Source organism: Neoarius graeffei, chromosome 11 (genome assembly GCF_027579695.1).
Source record: "Neoarius graeffei isolate fNeoGra1 chromosome 11, fNeoGra1.pri, whole genome shotgun sequence".
Lineage (NCBI taxonomy): Eukaryota > Metazoa > Chordata > Actinopteri > Siluriformes > Ariidae > Neoarius > Neoarius graeffei.
Window position 1 is genome coordinate 64583709 of NC_083579.1, and position 14333 is coordinate 64598041.

General features: G+C 46.2%; 1 protein-coding gene across 1 annotated transcript in view; it reads right to left on the bottom strand.

The window, feature by feature from the left end:
- The window catches only part of orc3 (origin recognition complex, subunit 3), a 41855-nt gene extending 39287 nt beyond the window's left edge, over positions 1-2568 (bottom strand). The window contains exon 1 of the mRNA XM_060934573.1: positions 2501-2568. Within this exon, the coding sequence (XP_060790556.1) occupies positions 2501-2524 (24 nt within the window). The 5' untranslated portion in view covers positions 2525-2568. The remainder of the gene's footprint in view (positions 1-2500) is intronic.
- Between the last annotated feature and the right edge of the window lie 11765 nt (positions 2569-14333).

Here is a 14333-nt window from a genome sequence, read left to right on the forward strand (position 1 = left end):
ACCTCACTATCGCAGCCCCCATTTTCCTGCACAGGTACTTGAATTCACCAACTTTCTTTACGTCTACTCCTTGCATCTTCACTACACTCTCATCCCCGTTCTCACTGACGCACATGTATTCTGTTTTGCTACTGCTCACCTTCATTCTTCTTTGTTCCAATGCATCCCTCCATCTCTCCAAACCCAGCTCAACCTACTTTCACCACATATCACAATATCATCCACAAACATCATGTTCTACGATGACTCTTGCCTCACTTCGTCCGTCAAGCTATCCATCACTATGGCAAACAAGAAAGGACTCAAAGCAGATCCTTGATCAAGTCCTACCTTCACCTTGAACCATTCAGTCATTCCAAATGCACACCTCAGTGCTGTTTCACTGTTCTCATACATGTCTTGCACCACTTTGGTATACTTCTCATTCAATACAATACCATAACTCATCTCTCGGTACTCTAGAAGAGCGTTTCTCAACCTTTTTTCAGTCACGGCACCCTTCAGAAGTATGGAAATTCTCAAGGCACCCCCATATAAAATATACGCAGTCACGCTGACCATACGCTGACCCCCGGCAGTGACGTTGTGACATGGGAAAGGGGGCCGTGAGACAAATTCTGATGATGCATGAGGTGGCGATGATCTGCATTAGTGTAACTATAATTTTTTGGAATTTTCTCATCTCATCTCGTTATCTCTAGCCGCTTTATCCTGTTCTACAGGGTCGCAGGCAAGCTGGAGCCTATCCCAGCTGACTACAGGTGAAAGGCGGGGTACACCTTGGACAAGTCACCAGGTCATCACAGGGCTGACACATAGACACAGACAACCATTCACACTCACATTCACACCTACGGTCAATTTAGAGCCACCAGTTAACCTAACCTGCATATCTTTGGACTGTGGGGGAAACCGGAGCACCCGGAGGAAACCCACGCGGACATAGGGAGAACATGCAAACTCCGCACAGAAAGGCCCTTGCCGGCCACGGGGCTCGAATCTGGACCTTCTTGCTGTGAGGCAACAGCGCTAACCACTACACCACCGTGCCGCCCTTTTTGGAATTTTAATTCATTTTATTTATTCCAATGTTAGAATATATAATTTTTTGACGGCACCCCAACAAAGCCAGATGGCACCCCAGTTGAGAAAGGCTGCTCTAGAAGAAGAAGAAACCTTTATTTGTCACATGCACACTTCAAGCACAGTGAAATTCATCCTCTGCAACACACACACAGAGCAGTGGGCAGCCACACCAGAGCGCCCAGGAAGCAGTCAGGGGTCAGGTACCTTACTCAAGGGCACCTCAGCCCAAGGCTGCCCCATGTCACAGTTCAACCTAACTGCATGCCTTTGGACTGTGGCGGAAACCGGAGCAAATCCACGCAGACATGGGGAGAACATGCAAACTCCACACAGAAAGGCCCTCGCCGGCCACTAGGTTCGAACCCGGAACCTTCTTGCTGTGAGGCGACCGTGCTAACCACTACACTTATCGTATGCCTTCTCCAGGTCCATAAACACCTAGCTTATAGACAAGATAATAATCTGAAAAGTAATCTTTATTTAAAAAGTAAAAAATTGAGTGTTGTGCTGGAATTCAGAGTTCCACCTTAAATCATTTTAAACATCACTGTAAGGTGAAAATTTTTCATAAGGCAAATATTATTTTGCAGTTAGTGCCACCAAGAAGCACTAACATGTACACTACCGTTCAAAAGTTTGGGGTCACCCAGACAATTTTGTGTTTTCCATGAAAAGTCACACTTTTATTTACCACCATGAGTTGTAAAATGAATAGAAAATATAGTCAAGACATTTTTCTGGCCATTTTGAGCATTTAATCGACCCCACAAATGTGACGCTCCAGAAACTCAATCTGCTCAAAGGAAGGTCAGTTTTATAGCTTCTCTAAAGAGCTAAAAACTGTTTTCAGCTGTGCTAACATGATTGTACAAGGGTTTTCTAATCATCCATTAGCCTTCTGAGGCAATGAGCAAACACATTGTACCATTAGAACACTGGAGTGAGAGTTGCTGGAAATGGGCCTCTATACACCTATGGAGATATTGCACTAAAAACCAGACATTTGCAGCTAGAATAGTCATTTACCACATTAGCAATGTATAGAGTGGATTTCTGATTAGTTTAAAGTGAGCTTCATTGAAAAGAACAGTGCTTTTCTTTCAAAAATAAATAAGGACATTTCAAAGTGACCCCAAACTTTTGAACGGTAGTGTACAGCAATTAGACAATACAGTTTTACAACACTCCATGGATTTAAAAAAAAAAACATGAATGTGGTCCCTTCCAGCTGTGATCCTGCATCTGCATTTATTTAAGGTGGAAATGTGAATATGAAAAAGCAGCTGGTCTTTATGTTCAGCCTCAGTACACTGGAGCCCAGTCTCACATCCACAGCAGGAAGACAGCTCTTCACTAACCCACCCATCGTGCACCATTTCAAAACTCTCGGAAAGCACAAAAATAAAACCTTTACCTTTGATACTGAAGAAGTAGCCATTGTGGTTCATTCAGCCTGGTGAACCGGAAAAACGCAACACCACTTCCTGTTGTTTTTCCCGCGCTTCTGACGTATACGTGATGACGTTGGGAGAAAAAGGGGCGCGTGGGGATGAAGGGCTTATCTTCAATATCAAAAGGCTTGACTAAATAAACTTGGTTGTTTATTGTAGCCCTGTGATAGCTCTATTTACCATGCAAAAAAATTTTGGTGATAACGTTATTTTTGGTGAATGTATGGCAATATATGTCATATTTAGCAAAATTACTCGTGTCATTTAGAAAAAGTGCTTTTTTGACCACAGGTCCAGTTAGGTCCATATATATTTGGACACTGACACACATTTTGTTTTTTTTTTACCTGTTTACTGAAACATATTCAGGTTATAGTTATATAATGGACATGGACATAAAGTCCAGACTTTTAGCTTTCATTTGAGGGTATCCACATTAAAACTGGATGAAGGGTTTAGGAGTTTCAGCTCCTTACATGTGCCACCCTGTTTTTAAAGGGACCAAAAGTAATTGGACAATTGACTCAAAGGCTATTTCATGGGCAGGTGCGGGCAATTCCTTTGTTATGCCATTCCCAATTAAGCAGATAAAAGGCCTGGAGTTGATTTGAGGTGTGGCGCTTGCATTTTGAAGATTTTGCCGTGAAGAAAACATGCGGTCAAAGGAGCTCTCCATGCAGGTGAAACAAGCCATCCTTAAGCTGCGAAAACAGAAAAAAACTCATCCGAGAAATTGCTACAATATTAGGAGTGGCAAAATCTACAGTTTGGTACATCCTGAGAAAGAAAGAAAGCACTGGTGAACTCATCAATGCAAAAAGACCTGGACGCTCACAGAAGACAGCAGTGGTGGATGATTGCAGAATAATTTCCATGGTGAAGAGAAACCCCTTCACAACAGCCAGCCAAGTGAACAACACTCCAGGAGGTAGGCATATCAATATCCAAATCTACCATAAAAAGAAGACTGCATGAAAGTAAATACAGAGGGTTCACTGCACAGTGCAAGCCACTCATAAGCCTCAAGAATAAAAAGGCTAGATTGGCCTTTGCTAAAAAACATCTAAAAAAGCCAGCACAGTTCTGGAAGAACATTCTTTGGACAGATGAAACCAAGATCAACCTCTACCAGAATGATGAAAAGAAAAAAGTATGGTGAAGGTGTGGTACAGCTCATGATCCAAAGCATACCACATCATCTGTAAAACACGGCGGAGGCAGTGTGATGGCTTGGGCATGCATGGCTGCCAGTGGCACTGGGTCACTAGTGTTTATTGATGATGTGACACAGGACAGAAGCAGCCGGATGAATTCTGAGGTATTCAGAGACATACTATGTGCTCAAATCCAGCCAAATAATAATCGGCGTTTCATAATACAGATGGACAATGACCCAAAACATAAAGCCAAAGCAACCCAGGAGTTTATTAAAGAAAAGAAGTGGAATATTCTTGAATGGCCAAGTCATTCACCTGGTCTCAACCCAGTTGAGCATGCATTTCACTTGTTAAAGACTAAACTTCAGACAGAAAGGCCCACAAACAAACAGCAACTGAAAACCGCTGCAGTAAAGGCCTGGCAGAGCATTAAAAAGGAGGAAACACAGCGTCTGGTGATGTCCATGAGTTCAAGACTTCAGGCAGTTATTGCCAACAAAGGGTTTTCAACCAAGTATTAGAAATGAACATTTTATTTACAATTATTTAATTTGTCCAATTACTTTTGAGCCCCTGAAATGAAGGGATTGTGTTTAAAAAATGCTTTAGTTCCTCACATTTTTATGCAATCATTTTGTTCAACCCACTGAATTAAAGCTGAAAGTCTGAACTTCAACTGCATCTGAATTGTTTTGTTCAAAATTCATTGTGGTAATGTACAGAACCAAAATTAGAAAAATGTTGTCTCTGTCCAAATATTTATGGACCTAACTGTAGCTCCAAAAGGGATGCACTTAAATCATTCTTTATACCATAAAACAAATATTTGGTTCCATATCATTGGAAACATAGTTAAGTTTTAATGTTGAATGCCAGTAAGTTTTCAGACTATTTTGATCAAATTAGTACGTAATTGTGTCAAAAATGTCCTCTCAGAGACAGCTAATTTTTCAATATAAAATAACATGTCTAAAATGATTTTCATCCTAAAATGTGGTCAAGATATTGGGACATAAATATTAGAGACAACTAACACAAAGCTTACAGCCTTATATTTAAAAGCACTATGGAAGTAGTGGATTCTGAATTGTCAAAAAAAAAAAACGTCCTCTCCGAGAATCACTTCATTTATTTCTCCCAGCCCTGCTTAAAGCTACACTTAATCTTCTTTATCTTATAGCAGATTACACAAAACTACCATACACATATGTAAAAAAATTACCTGAAATCTGTTCTTTAACTTGTCCTTCACTTAAAAACTGGTACAAGAACCAGTTTGAATCAATTTGAATTTTGGACCCCTGTGACGCAAACTTTGTACCGATTGTAAAACAACCCTTAACGAAACCTTGGTCCATTTATTTCGGTCTTGCCCACACACCAGACAACTTTGGGGCAAACTGACACGCTTTGTCAGTGATCATATTTACCCTCAGTTTAATTTATGCTGGAAAAATGTCTTGTTTGGCTTCACTGAATTTGATAAGAAATTAAATTCACAGTTTTATCTGATTAATTTGCTTATTATTTTGTCTAAGTTTTACATACACAAATCTAAATTCTCAGGCAAGAAACCAAATTTTCTGGAACTGTCTGCATATGTGGAACAATATGTCTCCTCAATATCTGATTGTGAAAATAAAAACAGCTGTTAAAACATACAATCTTTGTAAGCTTTACAAAATATTCATTGAATAAGTTTTTTTCTTTTTTTCCTTTCTGTTTTGTGTGTTTGTTTATGATGAATGTATGTTTCTGTATTAATGTTGTATACACATACTATGTACTTACTGTACTCGTGTGTATACTCCATGTTATTAATAAAGATTGTTAAAAAACATAAAATGAAGCATGGCCAGAAATGTGCTAAGCTTTGTGCTAGTTTATAATAATAGACTGAGCTAACGTATGAGCTATGCCATATAGAATTCAAGTTTTTCACCCTGTAGCCACGTAGTTGGTTTAGAAAACAGAAGGACAGTCTCATCTCATCTCATTATCTGTAGCCGCTTTATCCTGTTCTACAGGGTCGCAGGCAAGCTGGAGCCTATCCCAGCTGACTACGGGTGAAAGGCGGGATACACCCTGGACGAGTCGCCAGGTCATCACAGGGCTGACAGACACAGACAGCCATTCACACTCACATTCACACCTACGGTCAATTTAGAGTCACCAGTTAACCTAACCTGCATGTCTTTGGACTGTGGGGGAAACTGGAGCACCCGGAGGAAACCCACGCGGACACGGGGAGAACATGCAAACTCCGCACAGAAGGACCCTCACCGGCCACGGGGCTCGAATCCGGACCTTCTTGCTGTGAGGTGACAGCGCTAACCATTACACCACCGTGCCGCCCCAGAAGGACAGTGATTGGAAAAAAGAAATCAGACAGGCTGATTGATGGATTTCTGCTCTTTGGAGGCGGTGTGCAGTGTTATGAGAGGCTGAGGGGGCCATAAAGCCTTATGATGGGTGTAGCAAGTGTTCTAGGTGGGTGGAGCACAGAAGCACGTCAGGCCAGAACTGAGTTCTCAAAACTCGTTTATTGTAGCTTTTCAGCTTATAACTATACACGCACGCACACACACGCACACAGGTATCCAGGTCGGGAGTAGCCCCCTTTCTCCGCGCTCCCTCTCCTCTTATAGGGCACGGTCACTGGGGAAGACAAACAAACACAGGTTAATTCCCGTCAGGTGCAATGATTCCGCCACTTACCTTCCCTGACTCCACCCTCCATTCACAGACCGATGCTTGACCATGCCCCCGCTGCCACATACCCCCACCGCCCGACTCAGGCAGGGCAGCTGTCCGGCCTGCAGCCAACTCCCCCCCCTTGACGGGAGAGGAAGTCCGCCACAACCATCTGCGCCCCCGGCCTGTGGACCACCTCGAACTTAAACGGCTGGAGTGCCAGATACCAACGGGTGATCCGCGCGTTGGCATCCTTCATGCGGTGGAGCCACTGCAGGGGCGCGTGGTCCGACCAGAGGGTGAAAGGGCGCCCCAGCAGATAGTAGCGGAGGGTGAGAACTGCCCACTTGATGGCGAGGCATTCCTTCTCTATGGTGCTGTAACTGCCCTCGCGCACCGACAGCTTGCGGCTGATGTACAGCACTGGACGGTCCTCCCCCTCCACCTCCTGGGACAGAACAGCCCCCAGCCCTCTGTCCGATGCGTCTGTCTGTAACACAAAGGGGAGAGAAAAGTCAGGGGAGTGTAACAGTGGCCCTCCACACAGTGCAGCCTTTACCTTAGAGAAGGCCCGCTGGCATTGCTCCGTCCACTGGACCGGATCTGGTGCCCCCTTTTTAGTGAGATCAGTCAGCGGGTTGGTGACATCTGAATAATTAGGTATAAACCTATGATAATAGCCAGCCAGCCCCAGGAACTGCCTCACCCCCTTTTTGATCTTGGGCCTTGGGCAGGCCGCAATCGCTGCTGTCTTATTGATTTGGGGACGCACCTGCCCATTGCCCAAGTGGAAGCCCAGATACCGTACTTCCACCTGCCCAATCGCACATTTCTTCGGGTTGGCTGTGAGACCCGCTCGCCTCAGCGACCCCAGGACGGCCCTCAGGTGTTTTAGGTGCTGCGGCTAGTCATTACTATAAATAATAATGTCATCCAAGTATGCGGCCGCATAGGTGGCGTGGGGGCGGAGGACCCTATCCATAAGCCACTGGAACGTAGCGGGCGCCCCAAACAGCCCAAACGGAAGTGTGATGAACTGGTGTAAGCCAAATGGTGTGGAAAAGGCCGTTTTCTCTCGGGATAGTGGAGTCAAGGGGATCTGCCAATATCCCTTTTTCAAATCCAGCGTCGAATAAAAACGAGCCGTGCCTAGTCGATCGAGCAGCTCGTCAATACGAGGCATTGGGTATGCGTCAAATTTAGACACCGCATTGACTTTTCTATAGTCCACACAGAACCGGACCAACCCGTTGGCCTTGGGAACCAAGACCACCGGACTGCTCCAGTCACTGTGGGACTCCTCGACAATGCCCATTTCGAGCATGGTCTCGAGTTCTTCCCGAACCACCTTTTTCTTGTGTTCGGGCAGTCTGTAAGGGCGGCTGCGCACTACCACCCCCGGGGGTGTCTCAATGTGGTGTTCTATGAGGTGGGTGCGGCCGGGCAGGGGCGAGAACATGTCAGAAAATTCTGTTTGCAACCAGGCGACCTCTGCGAGCTGGGTCGGGGAGAAGTGGGCTCCACAAGGGACCGGAGCGGTGGGTGATGCCAATTTTCCCTTTTGAACCTCCGGCCCCAGCTCCGCCTTCTCGGGAACCACCGACACCAGCGCCACGGGGACCTCCTCGCTCCAACGTTTTAACAGATTGAGGTGGTATACCTGTAACACCCCACCCCTGGCCGTTCACCTCACTTCATAGTCGACGTCCCCGACTCGCCGTGTGACCTCAAAGGGTCCTTGCCTCCTGGCGATTAATTTAGAGCTCGACGTGGGCAATAACACGAGCACTTTGTCTCCCGGTGTGAATTCCCTAAGGCGCGTGCCCCTGTTGTACAGGCGGACTTGACGTTCTTGAGCCTGCCGCAAATTCTCCTGGGTTAGGTGTGTGAGTGTGTGGAGTTTTGCACGCAGGTCAATAACGTATTGAATTTCATTTTTGCACGGGGAAGGTCCCTCCTCCCAATTTTCCTGCAGCACATCTAGGATGCCGCGTGGCTTACGCCCATATAATAATTAAAACAGGGAGAACCCTGTGGAGGCTTGTGGGACCTCTCGCATTGTGAAAAGCAGGGGTTCGAGCCATTTATCCCAGTTACGTGCGTCCTCGCTTACAAATTTTTTAATTATGTTTTTGAGGGTGCGAATAAACCGTTCGACTAAGCCGTCCGTTTGTGGGTGATAAACGCTGGTGCGGATCGGCTTGATTCCCAATAACCCATACAGTTCGCGCAGTGTGCGTGACATGAACGTAGTGCCTTGATCAGTCAGAATCTCTTTGGGGATTCCGACTCGGGAGATAATGTGGAAGAGCACTTCCGCAATACTACGTGTGGAGATATTGCGGAGTGGCACCGCTTCCGGATATTGCGTTGCATAGTCCACCAGAACTAAAATAAAGCGATACCCTCGTGTTGACCGATCTAATGGCCCGACGAGATCCATCCCAATTCTTTCGAACGGGGTCTCGATTAATGGGAGAGGGCGCAAAGGCGCTTTTGGGATGGCCGCTGGATTTACTAACTGGCATTTGCAGCACGCCGTACACCACCTATAGACATCGCCATGAATCCCTGGCCAATAGAACCGGGCCATTATTCAGGCTAGTGTCTTATCCTGCCCTAAGTGTCCAGCCATAGGATTAAAGTGAGCCGCCTGGAATACCAATTCCCAGCGGCTCTTTGGGATCAAAAGTTGGGTTATTTGTTCCTTAGTTTGAGTGTCCTGCGTCACTCGGTATAATCTATCCTTAATAATGGAAAAATAGGGGAAGGACGGGGTGGCGTTTGGCTGGAGCGTTTGACCATCGATTACTCTCACTTGGTCAAACGCATGCCGCAGAGACTCGTCTTGCGATTGCTGTAACGGAAAATCTGCGAGGGATTCCCCGAGAGAGGGAGGAGGAGCCTGCTGCTCCTCACTGTGACGCAGTGATGACGTAGACGGCTCTGTGACAGCTGCTCCCACCAACGCCACTCCAGGACCTCCCCCCGCTAAACTACGGCAGGACCCACTCTTCACTAAGCGCGTCATTGAATCCCGAAATCCCGGCCAATCAGTCCCCAAAATTATAGAGTGGGTGAGGCGAGGATTAACCGCTGCCTGAACTCTAAATTTCTCCCCTAGAAACAGAATGTAGACCGACACTAAAGGATAGTTGTGAACATCCCCGTGCACACACAACACCTTCACCAATTGTGCTCTCCCCAATGCCTCGTTTTGCACCAGGCTTTGGTGGATTGAGGTCTGATTACAGCCGGAATCCACCAAAGCCTGATACGTATCCCCTTGGATACTCACCGGTATGCGATATGCTCCGGCCCGATCGAGGGCGGTTCCTGGCGCGTCGGGGATCCGGACCACCGCGCCCACCTCCATTGCTGAGCACTGATGTTGGAGGTGCCCCGGCTCCCCGCAGCGCCAGCACACCGGCCCGGGCTCTCTCTCTGCACCGGTGTTCCAGATATCACTCACCTGAACGGAGGAAGACACAGACATGGAAGTAGGAAATGGTAGGACACCGCGGGTGCCGTGGGCCGGCTGGGGTGGAGCCGGCCCCCGCCTCCGCGGTGGGGGAATGGGGCGAGGGAGAGGAACAGAAGGGGAAAGAGAGGGAGAGGGGAGGGGAGAAGGGGAGACACGCTGATCTGCTGTTGGAACGGCCGCCATATGGTCCTCCGCCAGCTCAATGGCCTGATCCAGCGACGCTGGGCGATGGCACTGGACCCACTCCGCGGTTACTTCTGGAAGTCGAGCGACGAACTGCTCCAGCGCCACCAGATCGATGATCTCCTCGGCATCGCGGTTGTTGGCCCTCAGCCACCGGCGGCAGGCATCCCGGAGTTGCTGGCCAAACGCGAACGGCCGGCCAACCTCCTCCAGGCGCAGCGCACGGAAGCGCTGCCACTGCTGCTCTGGAGTGCGACCCATGCGCGGGAGGACGGCCCTGCGGAGGTCCGCGTAGACCAGCCGGCTGTCGGCGGGGAGCTGTAGCGTGGCCAGCTACGCCTCGCCCGTGAGCAGGGGGAGGAGGCGCGCCGCACGCTGTTCCATCGGCCAACCCCACGCCTCTGCTGCCTGCTCAAAGAGAGCGAGGAAGGCCTCAGGGTCGTCGTGCGGGCCCATCTTCGTCAGGGTGAGGTGGGAAGGGCCCGTGGCGGTGGAGGTGGTGGACCCCGCCGACACGAGTAGGTGCCGGAATGTCCGGTGATCTTCCTGCTGCGCCAGCAGCAGGGCCTCGAACTTTTGCTCCTGTTCTTCCTGGAGGGCGACCAGCGCCTGGTGCTGGCTCTGTTGGGCCGTGATGAGGGCATGGATCAGGTCCTTGAAGGGGGAGGACTCCATGGGGCTGTTCTCTCCTGCGCTCCGTCCCGAGTTTCGGCACCACTGTAGCAAGTGTTCTAGGTGGGTGGAGCACAGAAGCACGGCAGGCCAGATCTGAGTTCTCAAAACTCGTTTATTGTAGCTTTTCAGCTTATAACTATACATGCACACACGCACACACACACAGGTATCCAGGTTGGGAGTAGCCCCCTTCCTCCGCGCTCCCTCTCCTCTTATAGGGCACGGTCACTGGGGAAGACACACAAACACAGGTTAATTCCCGTCAGGTGCAATGATTCCGCCACTTACCTTCCCTGACTCCGCCCTCCATTCACAGACCGACGCTTGAAGGCTGTTCAGTTCAGGGGGATATTCAGCTTTTTTCATTTCCTGTTTTGCATTAGAGGGGATATTCAGCTTTTTTCAATGGCTGTTCACATTAGAGGGGATATTCAGTTTTTTCATGGGCTGTTCACTTCAGGGAGATATTCAGCTTTTTTCATTTGCTGTTTGCATTAGAGGGGATATTCAGCTTTTTCATTGGCTGTTCACATTAGAGGGGATATTTGTTTTTTTTTTTCATGGGCTGTTCACTTCAGGGGGATATTCAGCTTTTTCATGGGCTGTTCACTTCAGGGGATATTCAGCTTTTTCATTTCCTGTTTTGCATTAGTGGGAATATTCAGCTTTTTTCAATGGCTGTTCACATTAGAGGGGATATTCAGTTTTTTATGGGCTGTTCACTTCAGGGGGGTATTCAGCTTTTTCATTTCCTGTTTTGCATTAGTGGGAATATTCAGCTTTTTTCACTGGCTGTTCACATTAGAGGGGATATTCAGTTTTTTATGGGCTGTTCACTTCAGGGGGGTATTCAGCTTTTTCATTTCCTGTTTTGCATTAGTGGGGATATTCAGCTTTTTTCAATGGCTGTTCACATTAGAGGGGATATTCAGTTTTTCATGGGCTGTTCACTTCAGGGGGGTATTCAGCTTTTTCATTTCCTGTTTTGCATTAGTGGGAATATTCAGCTTTTTTCACTGGCTGTTCACATTAGAGGGGATATTCAGTTTTTCATGGGCTGTTCACTTCAGGGGGATATTCAGCTTTTTCATTTGCTGTTTGCATTAGAGGGGATATTCGGCTTTTTCATTGGCTGTTCACATTAGAGGAGATATTTGGTTTTTTCATGGGCTGTTCACTTCAGGGAGATATTCAGCTTATTCGTTTGCTGTTTGCATTAGAGGGGATATTCAGCTTTTTCGCTGGCTAATCACATTAGAGGGGATATTCGTTTTTTCATGGGCTGTTCACTTCAGGGGGATATTCAGCTTTTTCATTTGCTGTTTTGCATTAGTGGGGATATTCAGCTTTTTTCAATGGCTGTTCACATTAGAGGGGATATTCAGTTTTTCATGGGCTGTTCACTTCAGGGGGATATTCAGCTTTTTCATGGGCCGTTCACGTCAGGAGATATTCAGCTTTTTTCATTTGCTGTTTGGCGTTAGTGGGGATATTCCGCTTTTTCGTTGGCTGTTCACATTAGAGGGGATATTCAGTTTTTTATGGGCTGTTCACTTCAGGGGGCTAATCCGCTTTTTCATGGGCCGTTCACTTCAGGGGGATATTCAGCTTTTTTCATTTGCTGTTTGCATTAGAGGGGATATTCAGGTTTTTTTCATTTGCTGTTTGCGTTAGAGGAGATATTCAGCTTTTTCACTGACTGTTCACATTAGTGGGGATGTTCAGTTTTTTTCATGTGCTGTTTTGCGTTAGAGGGATATTCAGCTTTTTCATTGGCTGTTACTTCAGGGGGATATTCAGCTTTTTTCATTTGCTGTTTGCATTAGAGGGGATATTCAGATTTTTCATTGGCTGTTTGCATTTGAAGGGATATTCAGTTTTTTCATGGGCTGTTTGCATTAGAGGAGACATTCAGGGTTTTCATTGGCTGTTCACATTAGAGGGGATATTCAGTTTTTTCATAGGCTGTTCACTTCAGGGGATATTCAGCTTTTTTCATTTGCTGTTTGCGTTAGAGGAGACATTCAGGGTTTTCATTGGCTGTTCACATTAGAGGGGATATTCAGTTTTTCCATGGGCTGTTCACTTCAGGGGGATATTCAGCTTTTTTCATTTGCTGTTTGCGTTAGAGGGGACATTCAGATTTTTCATTGGCTGTTCACATTAGAGGGGATATTCAGCTTTTTCTTTGGCTGTTCCCTTTAGAGGGGATATTCAGCTTTTTCATGGACAGTTCGCTTCATGGGCCATTCACTTCAGAGGGGATATTAAACTTTTTTCATTTACTGTTTGCGCTAGAGGGGATATTCAGTTTTTCAGTGGCTGTTTCCTTAGAGGGGATATTCAGCTTTTTCACTGACTGTTCACTTCAGGGGGATATTCTTTTTTTCACTTGCTGCTTGTGTTAGCGGGGCTGTTCAGCTTTTTCACTGGCTGTTAGCTTTAGAGATGTGCAGCTTTTTCATTGGTTGTTCACTTCCATGGGGATATTCAGCTTTTCATTGGCTGTTCGCTTCAGAGGGGATATTCAGCTTTTTCACTGGCTGTTTGCTTCAGAGATATTCAGCTTTTCACTGGCTGTTTGCTTCAGAGGAGCTATTCAGCTTTTCATTGGCTGTTCACTTAAGAGGGGATATTCATATTTTTAATTGGCTGGTCACTTCCGTGAGGATATTCAGTTTTTCATTGGCTGTTCGCTTTAAAGGGGATATTCCGATTTTTCATTGGCTGTTCTCTTCATAAGGGATATTCAGCTTTTTCATTGGCTGTTCGCTTTAGAAGGGATATTCAGTGTCATGACTGGTTTTACCCTTCAGGGGTGATATGCAGCATTTCATTCGCAATATATTTCTCTTTTGTGCAATTTCCACTGCTGAGAAATGTTAACATTTTTTCTTGTCAAAGACTCAATAGACCAAGGTTTCACATATTGTGTACTCACACTGAAAACATATCTTAGTCCTGACATATGAAACGTGGTTTTCCTCAAATAACAAAAGGAATGTGCAGAGGCCTCTTAAGATTTATGTGCACATCACATTTAACCTGCCATGTCAGAGCTCATGCATATTTTTGACATTTATGCCAGTTTTCCCCCTCTCTCAACACATTACATGAAAAGTATGCACAAAACATACCCATATCTTAAATGAACATTCCATTGTAATCATAAATTACTTTCAGGATTAAGTTGTTTATATGAGAGCTTAAAGTAGTTGTTTTCTCAGACGCTGACACAGTGAGCAGCACGCACACCTCACAGGGTCCTCAGTTAGATCCTGAGTTTGGGTTTCTCTCTGTGTAGAGTTTTGCATGTTCTCCCTCTGTCCACATGGGTTTCCTGCTGGTTCTCCAGTTTCTTCTCACCTTCCAAAAACATGCCTTGTGGATAGATTGGCTAAATTAAATTATGAATGTGTGTGTAATGGTGTCATGTGATGGTGTGGTGCGCTTGCCTCTTTGATAAAAGAAGGAACATAGAAGGAAGGGCTGCATGCATCAATACAGAAGACTGAAATACTTCAAATATTTGCTTAATTATTATCATGGCTGGTTTGTTGAAACAAATTTTAAAAGGGGTGAATAAAACTAGAGTACGTGCAA